Source organism: Gamsiella multidivaricata (genome assembly GCF_025024155.1).
Source record: "Gamsiella multidivaricata strain RSA 2152 chromosome Unknown BC939scaffold_8, whole genome shotgun sequence".
NCBI classification, from domain to species: Eukaryota; Fungi; Mortierellomycota; class Mortierellomycetes; order Mortierellales; family Mortierellaceae; genus Gamsiella; species Gamsiella multidivaricata.
In genome coordinates this window covers 629,458-652,423 of record NW_026251716.1, presented here as the reverse complement: position 1 = coordinate 652,423, position 22,966 = coordinate 629,458, and the positions used below count along the sequence as shown (strand labels likewise).

Below are 22,966 nucleotides of genomic sequence, written 5' to 3'. Positions count from 1 at the left end.
CTGCAACCGTGTCTCCGATACCAATACTGAAACCGTAGTGCAACAGCCAGTAGTTGACGACCGTTTGGCATCCATTGAAGAACGTCTTTGCCACTTCGGGGCCGTGTTGGTTCATAATGACGTGGATCAAGCCGCCTCCAGATGTTCCCACCGTTTTCTTGCACACAATACCGCAGATCAGCTCGCCGTTCTCCACAATGACCTTGGTGTCTCCAGGCGAGATGTCACTCACTTCGTTGTCCGGATGTGTCGAATGAAATGTGATACAGTTGATGCCCTTGGGAATAATCATGCTCACCATCTGCTTTCCGGTCCATAGCGGCTTGGGCTTTAAAATCGCGGGTGTTGGCAGAAATCCTTCCCAGCCAGGAACCCACATCACCAGGTTCATCACCGTCTCCTTGGTCAAGAAACAATCGCGCTTCGTAAACTTGCGGACTCCACACAACGTATCCTGCACAATACCCATAACTGGCTTGTTTGACTGGGGTGACACAATCTGCTTGGGGACCATGCAAATCTCCGTGATCTCGGCGCGGGTCTCCACTGACTGTGGGACGTGCAGGTTCATTTCGTCTCCGTCAAAATCGGCGTTATATGGCGATGTGACAGACAGATTCAGTCGGAAGGTCGAGTACGGCATCACGCGAATTTTATGTCCCATCATCGACATCTTGTGCAGCGACGGCTGACGGTTGAAAATGACCACATCACCATCGTTAATGTGGCGCTCTACCTTCCATCCAAGCTGCAAGGGTACCTCGCGCTTGTTCCACCGCAGATCAATACGCTGTCCATCGTCACGGATCACATAAACTGCTCCAGGATGCTCCGTAGGTCCATTCCTGACCAGCTCTTGCAATTTGTCGATGTTGTAAGGTGTGACCAATTCTGGGTACGTGAGAGTGCGCGCAATACTGCGAGGAACTCCGACTTCATCGATCGACAGATTAGGGTCTCCTGTAATGACAGTACGAGCCGAAAAATCCACACGCTTTCCCATCAAGTTTCCACGAAGACGACCTTCCTTTCCCTTCAGACGAGCACGGATCGATTTGAGCTGCAAAGAGAGGAATACAAAAGCGAAAGATGTCAGTATACCAAGAATTTGATCCGCACAGCTTCCACAGTTCTTGCAAGCGCACTTTGCACCCACTTCTTTGCTAACAAAAAGCATTTGAACTTACAGGTCTTCCGTTCTTGTGTGCTGCTGGTGGCTGACCAGCAATGTCGTTGTCCATGTATGTGGCAACATGGTACTGAAGCAGTTGTTCATGTTGCTGAAGCAAATGCGCCGGTGTTCCGTCCTGTGCACACTTGTACACGTCCGCATTAGTCTTGATGATCGCAAACAGCTTATGCGTCAAGTCATCCTCTCCTGTGCTCGATCCGTCCATTTGAATACTAGGGCGTACAGCGAGAGGAGGGATCGGCAGCACTGTCATGATCATCCACTCAGGGCGCGCAAACTCTGGCGACAATCCCATTGCCTCAACGTCCTCGTCCGAGATACGCTTTAAAATGTGATATGCGTCGCTAGGTGAAAGCGTTCTCTTTCCTTCGGGTTGAGAGTCCTGTGAATCGCAAAATAAAATAGCCAAGTTAGTTACTGTCACTAAACGTACATCGTCGTTGAATGGAACATCATAAAGGCAACATACATCGTTGGCATTCGCCTTAAAGTTGACGCTCAGTCCGAGTCCTTCCTTGCGAAAGATTGGTTGGCGGTGTCCACATCCCCCGTGCGACTTCTTCTTTGGCTGTGGGTTTCCATGTTCGTCCACCTCCATCTCGTCGCCCATCTCTCCGTCAATGTCGTCACCTCCCTCGCACACCATCTTTGATTTTGCGAGCTCCCACACCGCCTTCAGACGGACCTTGGGGTCTCTAATACGGCGGGCTCGCACAAACTTGCTGTTATTCTATTGAATGAAGTATAAGATGGTACATGGAGCTCATTAGTGGCCAATTTTCTTTGCGGACAAAATATAACAGAGGCCCTACACCTTCAATGCTGCCCAGATTTCTTACATCGTCAACCTTGAGCTTTGAGCACGAGTAACAGACGCACTCAAGGATCTTTTTGACCTTGGTAAGGAAACCTAATGTTCGTTAGTTGATTCGAACAAAATGTCGCTGGTTAGCCTGGATGTATTTCCTCCAAAGACTACACAATCATGTATTTCTGAGCCACGAGCACTACAAACGCAAGCGTAAAATGTACCATTCAAATAAACAGGTTTGGCAAGTTCAATGTGCCCAAAATGTCCAGGGCACTCGGCCATGCCCTCAGAGCAGGTCTGACACTTGAAGTTGCGGTTGATAGTTCCCATCCTCGGATCATGCAAGCCGCCCATCTTGGGTCTCTTCGTGCCTTCGTCGATCAGCTCTGGGTGCTCGATCTTGGCCACCGACATGTTTTTCTATGGTACATAGCCATATAAGAATAAAAAGAGAACGGTAGGTGTATGCCCGACTCGTCTCCCAGCATGCTTCAAATGAACACTGTTTATTCACAAGACAGCAACGTACAATTTCCTCTGGAGAGAGAATACCAAACTGGACACAGTCCACGCGCCGCAGCGGCGCAGACGAGTACGCAAACCGGGTGCTACTCATCGTGGTCCTCTAGCGAGCGTTGGGTAAGTGAAGAGGGCAGATATGGAACAGGAAACCCCTAGTAGGGATGTGTCAACGTGAACTAGTTCGATCGAGAGGATTGATCCTGGTGTGCTGATGATTGTACTCGGTGTCAAGGATGAAGAGGGGGGCAAGAGGGAAGGAATGGATGAATTGTACGATCACTGCAAGAAATGGAGTCGTACAGAGTGTGTTCTGGCGAGGTGGATATGGGCGCCAGGCACAGCAACAGTAGCAGAAAGGGTCTGATAAGAAAGATCTCGTCTACATCCTGATCAGCTCATCTCGTTTTATTAGGAACGTGCGACATCCGCGCAACGGACTACGATGACGCCACCGAAAAGGTGAAATCATCGGCCTGCGCAGCTATCTAAATCCACCCGAAGGTAGGCAAGGGTGCTTGCGAGCACCTCGAAGTGAAAAAAAAGCTAGTCTAGCTATCGACCTGCCAATTGCTTGGCCGCTGCCGCCTTGTTCTTGGTGGTCGCTGCCTTTTGCTTGGCCATGGTTGTTTTGGTGCGCTTGCCACCGGTCTCCTTGGCATCGCCATCCCCCTCTGCCTGGCGCTTGCAACCAGCACGACCTGCACGACTAGCACGACAACCATTGCTGCTTGCTTGCTGCAACGAATCTGGGGCGTCCTTGAGTAGCTCCAGCCAGGGGTAGTGGCCGTCCTTGTCGACCGGATGCAGATAGAGTGGTCGCTGCTGCTGCTCGACATGGCCGCGCAGAATGTTGATGATATTGTGTCCTGCCATCACGTCGCAGTGCATATACTTTTTGCAATAGGAGCAGTGGAGGCGGCGAATGCTCTCGGTCTGGCCGACAAACTGCTCGCACTTTGGGCACTTCTTTGAGGTGTAATACTCGTGCACGCCAACAACGAGATATCCGAGCGACCGCGCCTACGCGATGGAATAACAGAGAGCGCGAGGGATATGTCAGTTAGCAACAGCAGCTAGATTGGAGCACTGCAAACAACCCACAATAAACAGACGAATAGTTACCTTCTGGATGAAGTAAGCCTCGAACGTCCCATGCAAGGATGATAATCCCGAACTGGAGGTGAATCGCCCCATGCCGATCCCAATCACAACCTTGTCCTCCTCCTTCTTCTTCTCGCCAATGGAGCCGCCGATCATCCGCAGGAGCAAGTCCGCCAGGCGTTCGAACTCGCGCTGCCTAGCCTGCTGCGACATCCGCTTGAACTTCTTGAACCTGAATCGGCGGCCGTTGTAAAACTTGTCCAGATGGACCTTGTGCATTTTGCGTCCCTGCACGTGAGCAGCGAAGTCGGCGGCGGAACCGCGGAGGGGTGGGAGTGACGACTCGATCGTGCAGATAGAGAGAGACTCGGTTGTTGCTGCCTCCGTGCTGCTGGTTGAGGGCTGGTTGACCGTTGATGGTGCTATTGACTCGGTGTTGGTGGTCGACGGGCTGGAGTGTATCTTCAAGTCGGCGCCCTTCTGCCGATTCATCCAAGTCCTGTGGCTGTGAGTGGGTTGCGCAACTGCTTTTGCTTGGCAGCTAAGTTAATGTGCCGCTCGCCTCGGGTTCGACAGACGCTCTTCTTCCTGCCCTTGCCGCTACCTCTTTTGCGACGACCCCGGCTGCCGTGCTTCTTCTGTCGCCGGTGGCGGCGTCGCTTGCCAATCTTGGGGCTCTTGTCCTTTGGCATATGGCCGTACGCTCCGACAACGAACGCTTGGCCTAGGTCGAGACCCAAGTATGACACCTTGTCAGTGTCGTCAGGGGTGCAGCCAAGGAGGCGCTCGACATCGGCCGCGGACTTGAAGACATTGCGCACCTCGGTCAGATAGTCATTCGTGCCGGCGGTGGTGGTGAGCAGACGATCTGGCAAAACATCGGTCTTGTATCGCTTGAACTTGACTGAGTTCAGCTCGCGGACCTTGTATGCGAGAAGCTGCAAGCTATAGCCATCCGTCTTGATCGAGCCGCGCAAGAAATAGCCCTTTTCCTGGTAATTTCGGGGATCGAAACCGTCACGGCGAAGGGTGTTAATATGCGCACGGATATCTTCGGGCTCAACAAGTTTAATGGCGGCCGCGATACCGGCATCCTTCTTCCGCCGCCCATGCAGACGGTCGCCATCAAGGGTCCTGGGGTCGACAGGAGCAATGAGCTGCTGGATCAGCAGGCCTGGTGTCTGAAGAGGGAGCCAGTCTTGTGTCAGTTCCGTCTGGGCGAGCCGCCGCTGTTGGTCCATGCAGCCAATGAGCTTCTTGAGGACAGGATGCAGTTCGTCGCGCTTGTGCAGAAAGGCGGCCAGCTCGATCTCAGTGAAAGTCATAAATCCATGCTCCTCAGATGACAGGGGTGAAAGTCGCCAAGGCCTACCAGCCACAGTATTCGCTCGGACAAAAAGCTGAATCGCTGGCTCCTTGGATGTTACGTCCACAACTTGACTGCTCACCAACAGACCCTTCTTGACCAATGTTTGGACCTATGGCAACCCATAGCAAATGAGCTATCGAGTTAGAATTTGTTGTCCACACAGATGACAATAACAAAAATGGTAGATTGATGCGATACCTGTTCCGACAGCTTTTTGGTGCCGTGTCTGTAGTGCCGCCGCAGTTCAGCCGCCAGCTGCGATGCAACCGATCGAACCACAAAACATGGCGTGTAGTCCTTGACATTCCTGAGCATGTCGGCTTTGGCCAATTGCAACTTTTCCAGGTGCTCCATCTCTTGAAGACAACTAATGAAGGTGTTGACAGCTGACCCAACCTTGCCATTGCCAGGCAGGTTGCCTGAGTAGAGGAAGTTGAGGAAACTTTGAACAAAGGGAGTGTTCGATCCATCATCTTGGCCATCCTCCACAGTGCTGCCATCGTCACTGTCGTCTCTCATCTCCTTGGACATGAGGCGAGGGCACAAGCTGTCGAGGACTGCCTGGTCTTTGTCGCTGACAGTGGCCACGGGCGCCGCAGGTCGAGGGGCGCCAGGCAGAGGCCGAGGATAGAAAAGGTCTTCCAGATAGAGACCAATCAGCATATGGCAGTGTGTTTTAGTGTCCCACGCCACCTGGACAGCACCACGGATGCATTCAACAATGGCCTTGCTGACTAGGTCATCACCAACGGCAGCACAGACATTGGTGGATAGGCAATCAAAGTCCAGAGTGACTGTTGGATGCTCGAACGATAAGGCATCCATCATCTGCTTGCGCTCAAAGCGGTCGGCCTCGCGGACCTCGGACTTGATGGCCACGGGCTTTTTCTTGATGGGTACTGGAAGACTCGGCTTCTCAGGTGGCTCCTTCCATGGCTTGAGTGTGTACTGCATCATCACTGATGGTGCTGGTTGCTCTGTGCGAGGCTCGTACCGGATTTTGGGGGTGTAGCGAGGTCGATATTGGTGGCTGATGGTGGGATCGGGTTTGTCGATGGTGGCGAAGGGGTTCATAGGTTTGGCCTTAGCACATGGATCCGATTCAGCATCATGAGCAGCCCTATTGGCAACAAGCGAATAACGAGTGTTAACATTCGGGAAGGTGAGCATGGTCGCTAAAAGAAATTCATTCACCCTCTTCTCTCAATGGCAAAGGTGGCCCGTGAAAAGAGAGGAGGATGTTTCGTACCTCTTTGCAACTCGGACTTCATATGCTTCTGCCTTGAAGGCATTGAAGGCATGTATGAAACGCTCCATCCGCTCACGCAGGGCTGGATAGGACAAAGTGGCGCCTTCCGACGTGTCCTTGGCAAAGTCGTCTATGGTGGCAGGATCCTGTTCCAAGTCGACAAAAGCCTTGATGGCATTGGCATAGGATTCTTCTGTCCACGCGCCCTCCTTGTCCGTGCGTCGCTTGATATCAGGGTAGGTGAGATATTACCGGATGATGCTTCTCTCATCTAAAGAGAGGAGAGATGGAGAGAGAAGAAAGCAAACATTTCAGTGATCTGAACACAAAAATCACAACTGAAGGCAAAAAAGAGATGTCAGATTTATTAATGCTCTTACCTCCATTCAAAGTCTTGACAATCTTGCTGTTAGTGCTGATGGCGAGGTGGGGTATATTGGCGGCATAGTCGTTACCACTGATGATGGCGAGAGCAGTCAGCTGCATTGACGACAGACCGAGGGCCTCGAGAATGACATTCTTCTCAAACGGCACAAACCGTCGCGACTTGTACGAGCCCACAGGACGCCAAACGACAGGCACAGTCTTGTAGAATAAGAGATCACTGTCACTTGAGATGACTGCGTCATGGGGCTGGCACTCTGCAGCAATGAGAACATCAGACTCGGTCGGGCAGAGCACAATTTCATAGTTCCTGTTGGTCATATACTCAACAAATGACTTGCGGCTCTCGAGCGACCAATGGAAAGCCTGCCGCAGGTGTTTGTTGGCATTGCTGACGTGGTGTTTGCGGACGCGCTTCCTTTCGGCAAGGCGCGCTTCGAGGTTGGGGATAGCAGCAGCAGCCTTGATCAGGGCCTTCTGGCGAACTTGGTGGCGTAGAGACGCATCTTGTCCTTGTCGCCTATCTTGAGCAGCCACTGCTCTAGCTTGCTATGTGCCGCATACAGGTCCGTGGGGTTGCTGTAATAATATCGAATGGGAGTGTTGTGGGTCGAACAGACGTCAACGTGGATCTTGGAGATGGTCGAGGCGAGCGAGACTTTGCCTTGGGAATCGGGGACAAGCCCTTTCTTACGCAGTAGCGGCCATGCGTACTTGACGCCCATGGTGGTTAAGGTGGCATAAGGGGTGAGGAACAAAGAAATGAGGAATGGACGCGTTTTTTGGAATGCACGCGTTTTAAAATGAGGCATACGTGACCGTATTTTCAAGCTCTGCGCTCTATTTCCACCACAGAGTGCGCATGCTTCCATGGGGCATCGGCTCTATTTAATGTCTCTTCTCATGCTGAAGGACGTGCTGATCGTCAACCGCAAATACGGCGCACCAAACCTCAATAATTCTCAACCAACGACCCCGATACCAAGGAATTCACTTTTACATGCGACGAGTTTCGCACATGGTGGACGGGAGAGCGGCAAACTGGCTTGCGGGTGCATAGGCCTAATCAGTACTCCACCTTTTACAATCAGAAAGACGATCCGGACACCCCACTTCCATTGAAAACATGGGAGCAAGTCGCAGGCACAAGGACCATGTACTCCTGGAGACTCGCGTTTGCCTGTCGTCGCCACCGCAAAGAAAAAGTTGTTTCTCTCCCGCGCGAGCCAGTGGGTCAATGCTGCAAGGCACAGATCTTCATGGCACAGCCCGTTGGGGAGGAGGACAAAGTGGTGGTCAGGTACACGTGGAAACACAATCATGATGACAGTAGCGCACGGCTGCCTCTTGCTCGGAATGAGCGCGAGTGGATTCGTCGTATGGTGGATGAGAGTCATGATTGGTGTTCTCTGTCGAGCTGGGTCATACCCGATGAACAGAGCCTGCAAGCGGTAAGAGTGTTGTCTTATATCATGTTTCCAGACACGCATTGGTTCAAGGAGATTGAGGATAAGGGTGGCAAGACCATGTTCATTGAAGATGCAACACTGACTGGATTCGCATATGGGTGGTGTACAAAATTTCAGCTGAAGGTAAATGTTGTACAGTCAATTCTTTTTTATCCGGACAAAAGGATAGGAAATCTGTCCGGATAACAATTTCGAAGAAATGAATTAAAATGTTATTCAGTCAGATCAATTATTCGGTCACATGAGGTATTTTCAACCCACATAAAAGGAAGGGCAAAAGGGCCGGACAAAAGGACAGATGGGATAGATGGACAAATGGACAATGGACAGACAATCATTCTGATCAACAACACCAACACAGCACCAACATGCCGCCGAAACGCCCTCTCGCCTCAGACAGCAAAGTATTCAAAAAGAAAAAGGATAAACCTACCTCAACAAGTGGACCCTATACACCCTTACAACTCCCCCTCAAGGACGACATGAAAGTCAATTACACCAAAGCCCAACTCGAATCCTTTTACGACTTGCGCGTCCGGAGGTACGAAGATCTCCTACATTGTGCCAGGACCAACGCCCCACATTGCCTGCTCCTGATGCCTGACCCCGGTGTCTATGCCATCTCAATGGCCAGGACATGCTACACTCTTCGTGTCAAGCTCGAACTCGTGGATATCTTCCACTACCTTCAGAAACACCTCACAAAGCCTTTGGTCAAGGACAAAACCCGAATGAAGTCCACAATTACCTATAGGAACTTTGGACTCAACATGGGCATTGATATTGCTCATTCCACGATGTATGACTATATCAGGAACGAGAAAACTATTCGAAAACAGGCGGACCAGCTACCCCTCGATGCCAAGTACATGATCAACCGGAAGAACAGAATGGTAGAGGAGGTTCTGTTTTTATGGCTGCAGGATCAACGGTCAAGGCAAATTCCTATTAATGGAAAGATGGTCATGGAGGAGGCCGCCCAAGTGACATATACCGTTCTTGTCGACGAATACGAGAAGAGCGATACAAGAGACGCTGTCGTTCCCTCCTTCTCCGCCTCGTGGTTTAATGCCTTCAAAAAACGATACCAGATTTCGTACAGTCAGCTGTACGGGGAAGCAGGAGGAGTTGACTTGGTTGCCATCGAACCTGAACTTCGCGACATCCGTGCGGTTTGCGTCAACTACTCACCGGACGATATTTTTAACTGCGACGAGACCGGAGTCTACCTCAAGGAACTTGTCACAAAGTCATACACTATCCCCGAGAAGACAAGCGGATCCAAGCCCAACAGGAGCGCCCGAGTGTCGATTCTTTTTTGTGTCAACGCATCAGGCTCGTCCTTGGTTTTGTCAGAAGACCCGAAAATGTCTGCGTTGAGGCCTTTGCTTATTGGTAAATATACACTCTTGCCATACTACGCTCTTTTTTTCCTAGGTGTTATTTTTGTGGATTGTCTATGTCCACGTTATAACTTAACTATTTTTTTTTTGTTGGTACATTAGCCAAGAGCATGGCTCGAGAGGTGGATGAAGAGGCCAAGGGCAGGATGGAGATACGGAGGAACGGGTCAGGATGGATGAATAGCAACATTTTTATGTCTTGGTTGATCGATCTCGATAAACAGCTCCAGCGACCCACCCTCTTACTCATGGATTCTTGTCCTGCGCATAATAAGGTCGAGAAACCCGATCCTGACTTCAACTATCGCGACAACTGGAAGTTCCTCACAATCCAACGTTTGCCTAAGAATTCAACCTCTATCACGCAACCACTCGACGCCGGCATCATCAGCGTCTTCAAACGAGCGTTATTGGATCTTCTCAGTCGAGAAACAAGCCTTGTCAAGACCTACGACAAAAGCAAGGCAATCAGCAACGGACACGCATGGTCACTTGTTCCGTTCGCATGGAACAAAGTCAAGGCATCAACAGTTCGCAATTGCTTTGCGAAAACTCCTGTTCTCCCGGATGACATGCGCCAGCAACTACGACAGCGACCAACAGCACCCCAGGAACAGCGGGAGAAGATTCAATACTTGCGGCGCAACGATTACAGGGAAGAAGCGCAAGCCTACTTTGAGCACCTAATTGTCGAGGTGAACGAAGCCAATGACTGGAAATGGACCTTCAAACCACAGGGAACAAAGGACGTACAGGATCTTGCCGACGAATCATTAGCTGCCGAACCTGCAGTGAAGGAGGTTGCTATCGAGTTGAACCTGTTACCTGTCTCGAGCCCGTCTTGTCCACGACCATACGATACCGACGAGCGAGCAAGTTCTCCTCTGGCCGAGGACGTCTATGCGAGAGGCATGCAGGTCCTAAAAGAAAGGGCACCAGCACTCGGACTGATGAGCGTTGACGAGTTCAAGGCGACAAGGAGGGTATTGAGCGGTGGATCGGCGGAGGAGGTCAAGCTCAGCAAGGTGTTAAAGGATGTTTTGCGCTCCTATGACAAAGCTGACCATCTGGGAGGACCTGTGGAACAGTTGGAGGTTCAACCAGTCATCCAACCATTGCTTTCAACATTGATGGACAGTGAAACCCTTAATCTCTGCCCCACCAACTCGAGCAAAACCCAATACAGCCTTGACGACGGCAGCAACAACGGGGGATACGTGATGGATGGAAATCAATGTGGTCAAGGAGAGAACGAAGGCAGTGAGGAAAGTGACGAGGAGGTTGACGAGGAGAAGCAGTGGGTGGAGAAAGAATTGTTTGAGAGACAGCGTCAAGGGTATGGAGATGAGGAGGAGGAGGAGGAAGACGAGGAGTTGCTGCTGCATCGTGATCGAGGAGCGGCTATTGCACCCTTTGCTGTAGAGGAAGAACCCACTGCTGACTACAGCAATTACAGCGGCCATGCCGGCGATGAGAGCAACAGTGACAGTGACCACGACAAGAGCAACAACACAATATCAATAACAACAACAGCAGCAACAGTAGCAAATAACATACCCATCAACGAATATCATTCTTTTTCTTAACCACCTTTTGTCCGGCCCTTTTGCCCTTCCTTTTATGTGGGTTGAAAATACCTCATGTGATCGAATAATTGATCTGACTGAATAACATTTTAATTCATTTCTTCGAAATTGTTATCCGGACAGATTTCCTATCCTTTTGTCCGGATAAAAAAGAATTGACTGTACATACTGCCAATATACACGCTGGTTCCCTCTCAATCATGCAAGATTAGTTAGCATGGCCTTTCCTCCATTGTTCCAGGTCATGTCCAAGAACACCAATATCTTTTGCATGGACTCGACTCACAAGACAGCAAAGGACATCACACCGATCAAAGAGGGCAGCAAGGTCCACAACTCAGTGTACCTGTTCACGCTACTCGTCAAGGACAAGGACGTCCATCAAGGAATCCCTGTCGCCTTCATGGCGTGCGAGTCCGAATCCCGGTATGTGCCTTTTTTTTTTTGGGCTTGGATTGTTTTTGGGTCGTGCCCCGCTCGGCACGTCGTTCTTTCATGCGCTGACTGAACATATTTTTACTTTTGCACATGTGCATCCATTAGATACCCTATCATTCGGTGGTTGGACTGACCAAAGAACGAATGTGGTTTGAAAACGGATGCATTCATGGTGGACTGTGCCGAGGCTGAGTCCTATGCCATTGGGACTGTTTTTCCTGAAGCAAGGATCCACTTTTGCGATTTTCATGTCGGTCAGCTGTTGGTCAAGTTCTCGGTCTTCCCTCTTATGGCCTGATGCCATGCGGCATGCTTGGACAATATTCTGGATGACCTAACATAGTACCCGTGTTGCATTCATTCACACAGGAGGAACGGAGGAAGCAGATGCGACCCCTTTTGAACGAGGTTCGCAGAGCCAGATCACCCGAGTTGCAGCAGACACTCTGGACCAGGCTCAAAGAGCTTTATTCGGGCGCATTGTCAGTGATCAATTATATTCAGAAGAACTGGTTCAACTAGGATGGAAGGCTGGAGAAATGGGCGCTTTTTCACAGAGAGGCAAAGTACACCCCAATTCCTTTCCATGTCGATCATCACGACTACCACCAGTTGAGTCATACACCTGTTTTATTTATTTCTTCTTATTTTTCATTAGGATGGGCAAGTTGTCACGACCAACAATTGGATAGAGTCGTGGCATGCTCGTTTGAAGGGCGATCATCTTGGTCGCGATCGGAATCTCCGTGTCGATCGGCTTGTTTATTTGCTGCAGGATCGAGTAGATAGAGGGTTTCGATTCGCATATCTCAAGACCAAGAGAGGCTTCCAACCCATACCCTGGAGAAAGGGGGACGTGGAGAGGAAACAGAAAGCAGACAAGGTTTCGTTCGACGAGGCACAACGCAAGATTGATTACAACAGAGACCAGCCCTGCGATGATGGACGCTTACGGGTATGGCTTCACCAACCATTGTGCGTTCGAGCACCGTTCCAAGTTCGCCTGCCTTAGCCAAATGTTACTTACAGTGGGGTATACTTGGGTATACTTTAACTTCCCCTTCTTGTGTAGATCTCCATTCAGTCATTTGACCCCGACACTCCAGACACGTATTATATCCTTGTTGTCATCGCCAGATCTGGGCAACTCCTCTCATGTTCGCGCCTCGACTTCATCAAGCGTGAACCCCTTCCGTGCAAGCACATTTTTCTTGCTGAGCGTGTGTTTCATGACCTTTGGCTCAGTCGCTTTCTTCGCCCGTCTGTATCGGCCGATATCATCGAGGACCGGACAGTCGACTTCAACGATGGTCCCAACGATAACATCAACAATGATAACATGCGCAACAATAATGACACGGGCATCTTCGAGCAAGACCCACTCAGAGACCAACTAGCAGTGCTTAACCCAAAAGTTTACACCCAACTCGAATACGAGAGGGCCAGGAGGGAGGAGGAAGAAAGGCACCGGCGGAAGGAGCAGAGGAAGAGAGACTTTGAGAATGCAGAGCAAGAGCTCTGTAACAATGGGCGCATGATTGTCGAGCTGATGAATAAAAAGTCCAAGACAGGCAGCTTGGAGGACCTGCAGGCTGCAGTGGCCTCCTCCAAGGTTTTGGTGCATCAACTTAGAGTCCTGCTCAATAAATGATGCCTTATTTCCCTTCATCCTTTTTTAGCTAATCGTAGTCCGATTTACGCGATCCGGGACGTGCATGTGACAAGTTGTATTGGATGCGATCGCATCTCCTATGGAGGGGAAACTGTGACGTAGTCAGTATTCGCTCCGAAAAGTATATAAAGCGGGCATCATCCAGCATCATCTTTCATCTCATTGTCTTTCTGTTGTTGTCTTCCTTTTCTTTTTACGACTCTTTCTCTTAGTGTGGACACTGAGTGCACGCTGACACCGCCTGTTGCATCTCATCTCTGGAGAAGACACTGAGAAGAAAAGGGACAGATTCCAAAGAAGCAATAAAGGTGAAGATAAAAACATACCCAAGGAGAGTTGATTTACACCGTCGGAAGTAGGGCAACCAGACAGGAAGCTAACACTCCTTTATCCAAACTGGTTTTCATCGTTTCCTTGGCTATAATTTCTTGATCAGCAGCATATCCTCCATACCCACTCGATCCAGCATCAATTTCCATCTACCGTAGGAGAATACTGCAGAGGGTCTGTCTTGCGCAGCACTTAACCGTAATAGCAGCGGATCTATTCAAGGACCACGATGAGTAGCACCCGGTTTGCGTACTCGTCTGCGCCGCTGCGGCGCGTGGACTGTGTCCAGTTTGGTATTCTCTCTCCAGAGGAAATTGTACGTTGCTGTCTTGTGAATAAACAGTGTTCATTTGAAGCATGCTGGGAGACGAGTCGGGCATACACCTACCGTTCTCTTTTTATTCTTATATGGCTATGTACCATAGAAAAACATGTCGGTGGCCAAGATCGAGCACCCAGAGCTGATCGACGAAGGCACGAAGAGACCCAAGATGGGCGGCTTGCATGATCCGAGGATGGGAACTATCAACCGCAACTTCAAGTGTCAGACCTGCTCTGAGGGCATGGCCGAGTGCCCTGGACATTTTGGGCACATTGAACTTGCCAAACCTGTTTATTTGAATGGTACATTTTACGCTTGCGTTTGTAGTGCTCGTGGCTCAGAAATACATGATTGTGTAGTCTTTGGAGGAAATACATCCAGGCTAACCAGCGACATTTTGTTCGAATCAACTAACGAACATTAGGTTTCCTTACCAAGGTCAAAAAGATCCTTGAGTGCGTCTGTTACTCGTGCTCAAAGCTCAAGGTTGACGATGTAAGAAATCTGGGCAGCATTGAAGGTGTAGGGCCTCTGTTATATTTTGTCCGCAAAGAAAATTGGCCACTAATGAGCTCCATGTACCATCTTATACTTCATTCAATAGAATAACAGCAAGTTTGTGCGAGCCCGCCGTATTAGAGACCCCAAGGTCCGTCTGAAGGCGGTGTGGGAGCTCGCAAAATCAAAGATGGTGTGCGAGGGAGGTGACGACATTGACGGAGAGATGGGCGACGAGATGGAGGTGGACGAACATGGAAACCCACAGCCAAAGAAGAAGTCGCACGGGGGATGTGGACACCGCCAACCAATCTTTCGCAAGGAAGGACTCGGACTGAGCGTCAACTTTAAGGCGAATGCCAACGATGTATGTTGCCTTTATGATGTTCCATTCAACGACGATGTACGTTTAGTGACAGTAACTAACTTGGCTATTTTATTTTGCGATTCACAGGACTCTCAACCCGAAGGAAAGAGAACGCTTTCACCTAGCGACGCATATCACATTTTAAAGCGTATCTCGGACGAGGACGTTGAGGCAATGGGATTGTCGCCAGAGTTTGCGCGCCCTGAGTGGATGATCATGACAGTGCTGCCGATCCCTCCTCTCGCTGTACGCCCTAGTATTCAAATGGACGGATCGAGCACAGGAGAGGATGACTTGACGCATAAGCTGTTTGCGATCATCAAGACTAATGCGGACGTGTACAAGTGTGCACAGGACGGAACACCGGCGCATTTGCTTCAGCAACATGAACAACTGCTTCAGTACCATGTTGCCACATACATGGACAACGACATTGCTGGTCAGCCACCAGCAGCACACAAGAACGGAAGACCTGTAAGTTCAAATGCTTTTTGTTAGCAAAGAAGTGGGTGCAAAGTGCGCTTGCAAGAACTGTGGAAGCTGTGCGGATCAAATTCTTGGTATACTGACATCTTTCGCTTTTGTATTCCTCTCTTTGCAGCTCAAATCGATCCGTGCTCGTCTGAAGGGAAAGGAAGGTCGTCTTCGTGGAAACTTGATGGGAAAGCGTGTGGATTTTTCGGCTCGTACTGTCATTACAGGAGACCCTAATCTGTCGATCGATGAAGTCGGAGTTCCTCGCAGTATTGCGCGCACTCTCACGTACCCAGAATTGGTCACACCTTACAACATCGACAAATTGCAAGAGCTGGTCAGGAATGGACCTACGGAGCATCCTGGAGCAGTTTATGTGATCCGTGACGATGGACAGCGTATTGATCTGCGGTGGAACAAGCGCGAGGTACCCTTGCAGCTTGGATGGAAGGTAGAGCGCCACATTAACGATGGTGATGTGGTCATTTTCAACCGTCAGCCGTCGCTGCACAAGATGTCGATGATGGGACATAAAATTCGCGTGATGCCGTACTCGACCTTCCGACTGAATCTGTCTGTCACATCGCCATATAACGCCGATTTTGACGGAGACGAAATGAACCTGCACGTCCCACAGTCAGTGGAGACCCGCGCCGAGATCACGGAGATTTGCATGGTCCCCAAGCAGATTGTGTCACCCCAGTCAAACAAGCCAGTTATGGGTATTGTGCAGGATACGTTGTGTGGAGTCCGCAAGTTTACGAAGCGCGATTGTTTCTTGACCAAGGAGACGGTGATGAACCTGGTGATGTGGGTTCCTGGCTGGGAAGGATTTCTGCCAACACCCGCGATTTTAAAGCCCAAGCCGCTATGGACCGGAAAGCAGATGGTGAGCATGATTATTCCCAAGGGCATCAACTGTATCACATTTCATTCGACACATCCGGACAACGAAGTGAGTGACATCTCGCCTGGAGACACCAAGGTCATTGTGGAGAACGGCGAGCTGATCTGCGGTATTGTGTGCAAGAAAACGGTGGGAACATCTGGAGGCGGCTTGATCCACGTCATTATGAACCAACACGGCCCCGAAGTGGCAAAGACGTTCTTCAATGGATGCCAAACGGTCGTCAACTACTGGCTGTTGCACTACGGTTTCAGTATTGGTATCGGAGACACGGTTGCAGATCGCAGCACTGTGATGACCATTACGTCGATTATCAACAATGCGACGAGCAACGTGAGCGACCTGATCATACAAGCGCAACAGGACAAGCTGGAATGCAAACCCGGTATGACATTGCGCGAAACTTTCGAGTCGAACGTCAACAGGGCGCTGAACACGGCTCGTGACGATGCAGGAAAGATGGCACAGCAGAGTTTGCGCGAGGATAACAACGTCAAGCAGATGGTTATTTCTGGATCGAAGGGATCTTTCATCAACGTTTCGCAGATGACAGCGTGTGTAGGCCAGCAGAACGTTGAAGGAAAGCGTATCCCTTTCGGTTTTAAGTACCGCACGCTTCCGCATTTCACGAAGGATGACCACTCGCCCGAGAGTCGCGGATTTGTCGAAAATTCTTATTTGCGTGGTCTTACGCCCCAAGAATTCTTTTTCCACGCCATGGGAGGTCGTGAAGGTATGCCGCCAATATGATACCTGTTTGAGTGGGCTGCTTATGGATAAATGTGTGGCTATATTCAAATTATACCTGATTGCTAACTGTCTTTATCTCTATTCGATCACAGGTTTGATTGATACCGCTGTCAAGACCGCCGAGACCGGTTACATTCAACGTCGTTTGGTCAAGGCTCTGGAAGATGTGATGGTCAAGTACGATGGCACTGTGCGTAACTCGCTTGGGCATGTGGTCCAGTTCTGTTACGGCGAGGACGGTATGGATGCATGTCACGTCGAGAAACAGCGTCTGGACTCGGTCAAGATGTCGAACGCGCAGTTTGAGAAGAAGTTTCACGTCGATCTTACGGACAAATCCAAGGGATTCAAATCGGGCTCGTTGGACTACTCTGTGATCAAGGCGATAGAGGAGGCCGATGCGGAGGCAGCTAAGCGTGGCGAGCCAGATATGCAGACGCTGCTGGAGCAAGAGTTCAAGCAGTTAGAGACCGACCGTAATTTGCTCCGCAACTACATCTTCACGGAGGGCGACGATTCATGGCCGTTACCGACGAATATCAAGCGTTACATCTGGAACTCGAAACAGATGTTCCATGTGGACCACAAGCGACCAAGCGATCTGGATCCACGGCACATTCTGGAGAGCGTCAAGAATCTGGAGAAGCAGCTCAGTGTTGTACGCGGTACCGATCGCATCAGTGTGGAGGCGCAAGACAATGCTACTTTGCTGTTCCGCATGCTCGTTCGGTCGACACTGGCGGTCCGTAGAGTGATCGAGGAGTTCCATCTGACGCGTGAAGCGTTTGACTGGGTGGTTGGAGAGATTGGATCTCGTTTTGCGCATGCGATTGTCAACCCCGGAGAGATGGTCGGCACGGTTGCAGCACAGTCGATCGGAGAGCCCGCCACGCAGATGACGTTGAATACGTTCCATTATGCAGGAGTGTCGTCCAAGAACGTTACACTAGGAGTGCCTCGTCTGAAGGAAATTATTAACGTTGCCACCAACATCAAGACACCCTCCTTGAACGTGTACCTGACACCAGACTGTGCCCGCAACATGGAGCGCGCCAAACAGGTCCAGGTCGCGTTGGAGTACACAAACCTGAAAAAGGTCACGTCCGCGACTGAGATTCACTACGATCCGGATCCAGAGAACACCAACATTGAGGAGGATCAGGACTTTGTGACAGCATACTATGCAATGCCAGACGAGGATTTGAACTTGGCCAGGACATCACCGTGGCTGCTGCGTATCGAGCTGAACCGCAAGATGATGCTCGATAAGAAGTTGACGATGGCGGATGTGTCCAACAAGATCTCGGAAGATTTCCAGCGCGACTTGATGTGCATCTGCTCTGACGATAACGCTGAGAAGTTGATCATCCGCTGCCGCATTATCAGCGAAGATCCCGCAGACAAGCAGGCGGATGTACAGGAGGAAGAGGATGTGTTCTTGAAGAAGATCGAGAGCAGTTTGCTGAGCTCGATCAGCCTGCGCGGTATCAAGAACATTGCTCGCGTGTACATGGTTGAGAAGAAGAAGACGTATATCAAGACTGATGGCACATTCGGATCGCAGATGGAGTGGTACCTTGAGACAAGCGGATCGAACCTGAAGGCGGTCATGTGCGAAGAGGATGTGGACGCTACTCGTACGTACTCGAACAATTGCGGTGAAGTAATGGCAGTTCTGGGTATCGAGGCCGCTCGCCAGGCGTTGCTGAAGGAACTGCGCGGAGTCATTGAGTTCGACGGTTCCTATGTCAACTACCGCCACCTGTCTCTACTGTGTGATGTGATGACACATCGCGGCCACTTGATGGCCATTACGCGCCACGGTATCAACCGTGCCGAGACTGGTGCACTGATGCGATGTTCGTTTGAGGAGACTGTCGAGATTCTGATGGAGGCTGCCGCTGTTGGAGAGTTGGACGACTGTCGCGGAGTTGCTGAGAACATCATGTTGGGCCAGCTTGCGCCTCTGGGAACGGGCGAGTTCGACTTGATGCTGGACGAGAAGATGCTGAGCACGGTTGTGGAAGGACCTCGTCCTGGTATGATGGGTATGGGTATGGGCATGGGCATGGGCATGAACGGCGACAATATGGCGTCGTCGATGACGCCTTATGATGGACGGTCGCCCCAATATGTCGATTTCTCACATCCTGGCTCGCCGATGGACGCCGTCTTCTCGCCTATGGGCAATTCTGGGGCGAGCTCCCCAATGGGAGCGGGCACATGGGATGCTGCAAGTCCATATGGAGCAACTAGTCCCGGTTACTCGCCTGCATCGCCTGGGTATTCACCCAGCTCGCCCATGTACGCGACCAGTCCTGGATACAGTCCCACGTCGCCGAGCTACAGCCCGACATCGCCCAACTACTCGCCGACCTCGCCCTCGTACTCTCCCACATCGCCGTCGTACTCGCCTACGTCTCCAAGCTACAGTCCGACGTCGCCATCATACTCGCCTACTTCGCCATCGTATTCGCCGACCTCGCCGTCGTACTCGCCTACGTCGCCAAGCTACTCGCCTACATCTCCCAGTTACTCACCCACGAGTCCTAGCTACTCGCCTACGAGCCATGGTTATGGAGCCACCTCGCCCGCGTACTCTCCAACGTCGCCTTCGTACTCGCCCACATCGCCATCTTACTCACCCACCTCACCATCGTACTCACCGACATCGCCGAGCTACTCTCCGACGTCGCCCTCGTACTCACCCACCTCCCCGTCATACTCTCCTACGTCTCCGTCTTATTCGCCCACGTCGCCCAGCTACTCGCCGACGTCGCCTTCGTATTCGCCTACGAGCCCCAGCTATTCGCCCACGTCTCCGTCGTATTCACCCACTAGCCCTAGTTACTCGCCGACGAGTCCCAGCTATTCGCCAGCCAGCCCTAGCTACTCGCCCGCGTACTCGTCTTCGGGCAGTTCGTTCTCACCGATGGACTATTCCGGAGGAGTGAACAGTGGCGCGGCGACACCTGGACGACCGGGACCATCGTATAGTCCTGCGGGTGGTAGCAATGGATCTGCGCAGGGCAAGTCGACCAATCCCAAGTATTCGGACGATGAAGAAGAGTAGAGCGTGCGCAATACAGAAAGTATGGCTAACACGGCCTGCATGACCAGAAGACGATGAGTGATAGGAGGACATGCATTATGAGGTGGCAGGAGACTTGGTGCCAAATGTTGAGGAGAGGATCCTGGCTGAAATTGGTTTGGCTGGTGCTGCAAAAAGTCGCTTAGGCAGCCAGGAAGCCAGCACGATCTTAAGTTTTTGTAAAATAATAAAGGCAAGTGAGAAAAATAAAAAATATGGTAAATGGACTAAAAGGACTAAAAGGAATAATAAAAGGATTAAAAGGAATACAGTGAATTAAAAGGAATAGAAGGATTAAAAGGAATAGATGGATTAAAAGGAATAAAAGGAATAAAAGGAATATAAGGAATAAAAAGAAATAAAAATTAAAGAGAGAAAGCGGAAAAGGAGGAGAGAATGAAGGAAAGAGTGGGTGCTTGCTGTATGTTACACCCGGACCATGGAGCACCCAGCTACATGGTTGGACTGTATGTCGTGCTGCATCTAGTATCGAGAGGAGTGCTTTGAAAGAAAGCTCTTTACATTTCCGAAATTATATTCTCCACGAAAGTCAAAAATGTACGTTTACTGTGCACAGCATTTGGATGATAGAGACTCAGTTTAGGCTAGAATCCATTCGCTTTCTTTAGCCTTTTTTTTAACAGTTGATTTGAGGGGAAGGCTTTTATTTATACAGACGCCGTGGACTGGTTCTGTGGTGCCCTGTTCCCCTTCGTCTTGCCAAATGCGATATCCACACTGCCATACGCGTTTAAAAAAAAAAAAAAAAAAAAAATGCGTCCTACAAATATTAATAGTTTTAACGTGAATAACATTGATCTATGCTTTTATTACACGAGGATAAAATACTATAGCGACTTGAATTAGAGATCAATAAATAGAAACTGGCCCGCAATGGCTGCGACCACAATTAGCAAGATACTCAAGTACTGATGTCGCACACTATTCAACACAAAGAAAGCGAGGATAAAGATAATGGCCGAAATTGTATTGTGTGCCGCCAGGGTAATCAGCTCTGCAGAATCTAGCACCACGCCAGGCTTGGGCAGATGAATCACCGAGGCCTTAAGCACGTCCAGCGCCGTAATGGCGATAATTCCAACAACGGAAGCCGTAATGCCGTCAAAGAACGTAGCCATTGTCTCGTTCCTGCAAATGCGCTCCAGCAGAGAGTGGCCCGCAATGGTGAACAGGAAACAAGGAATGAACATGCCGAGGGTCATGAGGACACTTCCAGAGAAGGCATAGCCCAATCCTCCGTACGTGTTGCCTCCTTGGAAGCCAACAAATGTAGCAAAGATGACGATAGGAGCTGGGATAATGTTTCCAAGAGCGATTCCGTCCAGGAACGTCTGCTTCGCGAGCCAACCTCCCAGGACAACAGCCTCGGCTTGAACGAACGGAATGGCAGTATAGGCTCCTCCAAATGAGAGACTCCCGGCAACAAGACCGAGTGCGAGAAGATGGGGCAGGTCCGGTACTGCGGCAACACCCAGTGCAAGAGCGGAAGGTGAAGGCACTCCCTTGAAGACAACATAGATCGCGTATCCGACGTAGTTCAACAGCATGATGACTCCTGCAGCCCATCTCCAGCCGCGCGCCCAAAAACTGTAAAAGATCCCAAAGACACCAAGGGTGATAAAGTAGTTGATTCGCAGAGCCGACTGGAGGGCACCCAAAATAGCAAGGAAGAAGAGGACGCGGTTGAGCTTTTGGGTGTTGTTGGAGACAAACACATGTTCGCCGATCCTGAACACAGCCACAAGGACCATAGCGGCGACGACGGGTTGGAGCGCGCGGAAAGAAGCGTTGAAGTAGGCGTTTTCCAAACCGGCGATGGTGTAGAGGTAACTCAGAAGGACCATGGCCAAGAATCCTGGAATGATGAATCCCAATCCAGCAGCGATACCTCCAAGGCGCCCACCGACGAGACATCCAAAGAACATGCAGATCTCAGCAGCCTCAGGTCCTGGAAGCATCTGATAAACTGCGTAGACTCGATTGAAGCGTGCAATGGTAATCCAGCGCCTCTTGATGACCAGTCTATCCTTAATCCTTGCGATTTGCGCCACTGAGCCGCCCCAGGCCATGAGTCCGAACTCCAAGAAGAAGAAGACGAAGATCTGGAGGAAGCTCATCTTTGGTAAGTTCGTGTTGTCTTCAAACTCGTTGGAGGGGGCAAGCGAGTCGAAAGTAATCGCTGGCTCTGTATTTGTTGGTACATCAACGGTTGTCTCTGATGATGCAGTGTAGGCTGTGTCATTTTTCTCAGCAGGGATATTCATGAATCCATTGTCGGATGCGTGCGGTGTAATCTCGGCGTTGGTTTTCGACATGCTTGGTGGGCAGAATTGGACGAAGCCTCGGTAAGCGGGGTTCAGCCATGAATTATGGGCCCTTTTTATGTGCAACCTGCTTGCTGCTGCAATATGGCGTGCTTCATCTCTCCCGAAATTACTGCGGGAGCTAGGATAATCGATCGACAAACTTTGAGGTCCGTGAAAGAGAGCCTGAAAGGCGCACGAGGCGTTAGGAAACTGAATGAGAGGGATTGCAGCCAACAAAGGTCGCATCATCGTGGACACAGAGAGCCCATCCAAGTGGCTCTATCCACGCTTATATTGTCGTTGCGATCTTTTCTGCTATTACGGCTTAACGAATAGAGCGCTGCCGTGAAAAGAAGCCCTGGCTCTAGAGCAGTATAGCGGGGATGCTTGTCTAATTCATTTCAATGTAAGCAGCTCGTCCCCCCGATAACCAAGGCTATAAACCCTTCCCCGGTTCGAAACAATCCGTGGATGCAGGAAAAAGTATCTTACTCCGCAGCTGTCCCTAACTCGAACTTTGTCGCAAATAAGCACTAAGAAATGCATTAACCCCTTCGCAAGGGATGGCGTGCTTTCAAATAGATTTGACAACCAACTTGGCCTAAACCTTTCCTGCAAAGAGCTCAGTCGTTCGCTGATTCCCTTCTTCCTACTGACGGATCCAGCGACCTAACGATAAGGATAGAGAAGTTGAAGAGAAGTAT

General features: G+C 50.4%; 5 protein-coding genes across 5 annotated transcripts; 2 read left to right on the top strand and 3 right to left on the bottom strand.

Annotated features, from left to right (window-relative positions):
* Positions 1–22: 22 nt before the first annotated feature.
* Positions 23–2,417, bottom strand: BC939DRAFT_389945 (RNA polymerase I; the record flags this gene model as incomplete). Its single annotated transcript, XM_051551894.1, has 5 exons — positions 23–1,060; positions 1,188–1,574; positions 1,662–1,922; positions 2,032–2,102; positions 2,225–2,417. Coding segments are annotated over 5 exons (1,950 nt in total), but the record flags the coding sequence as incomplete, so codon positions are not given.
* Positions 2,418–3,996: 1,579 nt separating this feature from the next.
* Positions 3,997–6,461, bottom strand: BC939DRAFT_305927 (uncharacterized protein). Its single transcript, XM_051551423.1, has 3 exons — positions 6,245–6,461; positions 5,194–6,115; positions 3,997–5,104 (listed from the first exon to the last, which is right to left on the bottom strand). Exons 1-3 carry the CDS (start codon positions 6,310–6,312, stop codon positions 4,115–4,117), a joined length of 1,980 nt encoding a protein of 659 aa, XP_051416129.1. The 5' UTR covers positions 6,313–6,461; the 3' UTR covers positions 3,997–4,114.
* Positions 6,462–11,303: 4,842 nt separating this feature from the next.
* On the top strand, positions 11,304–13,175 carry BC939DRAFT_473904 (uncharacterized protein; the record flags this gene model as incomplete). Its single annotated transcript, XM_051558381.1, has 4 exons — positions 11,304–11,512; positions 11,868–12,090; positions 12,183–12,479; positions 12,597–13,175. 4 exons carry the CDS (start codon positions 11,304–11,306, stop codon positions 13,173–13,175), a joined length of 1,308 nt encoding a protein of 435 aa, XP_051416128.1.
* Positions 13,176–13,755: 580 nt separating this feature from the next.
* BC939DRAFT_499817 (DNA-directed RNA polymerase II subunit RPB1) lies at positions 13,756–19,917 on the top strand (the record flags this gene model as incomplete). The annotated part of the gene is made up of 7 exons (XM_051559978.1): positions 13,756–13,842; positions 13,952–14,150; positions 14,273–14,343; positions 14,453–14,713; positions 14,801–15,187; positions 15,315–16,827; positions 16,937–19,917. The coding sequence occupies 7 exons, from the start codon at positions 13,756–13,758 to the stop codon at positions 19,915–19,917; spliced, it is 5,499 nt and encodes a 1,832-aa protein (XP_051416127.1).
* An 826-nt stretch (positions 19,918–20,743) lies between these two features.
* BC939DRAFT_440235 (chromate transporter-domain-containing protein) lies at positions 20,744–22,643 on the bottom strand. The gene has a single exon (XM_051554060.1). It carries the CDS (start codon positions 22,509–22,511, stop codon positions 20,799–20,801), a length of 1,713 nt encoding a protein of 570 aa, XP_051416126.1. The 5' UTR covers positions 22,512–22,643; the 3' UTR covers positions 20,744–20,798.
* Between the last annotated feature and the right edge of the window lie 323 nt (positions 22,644–22,966).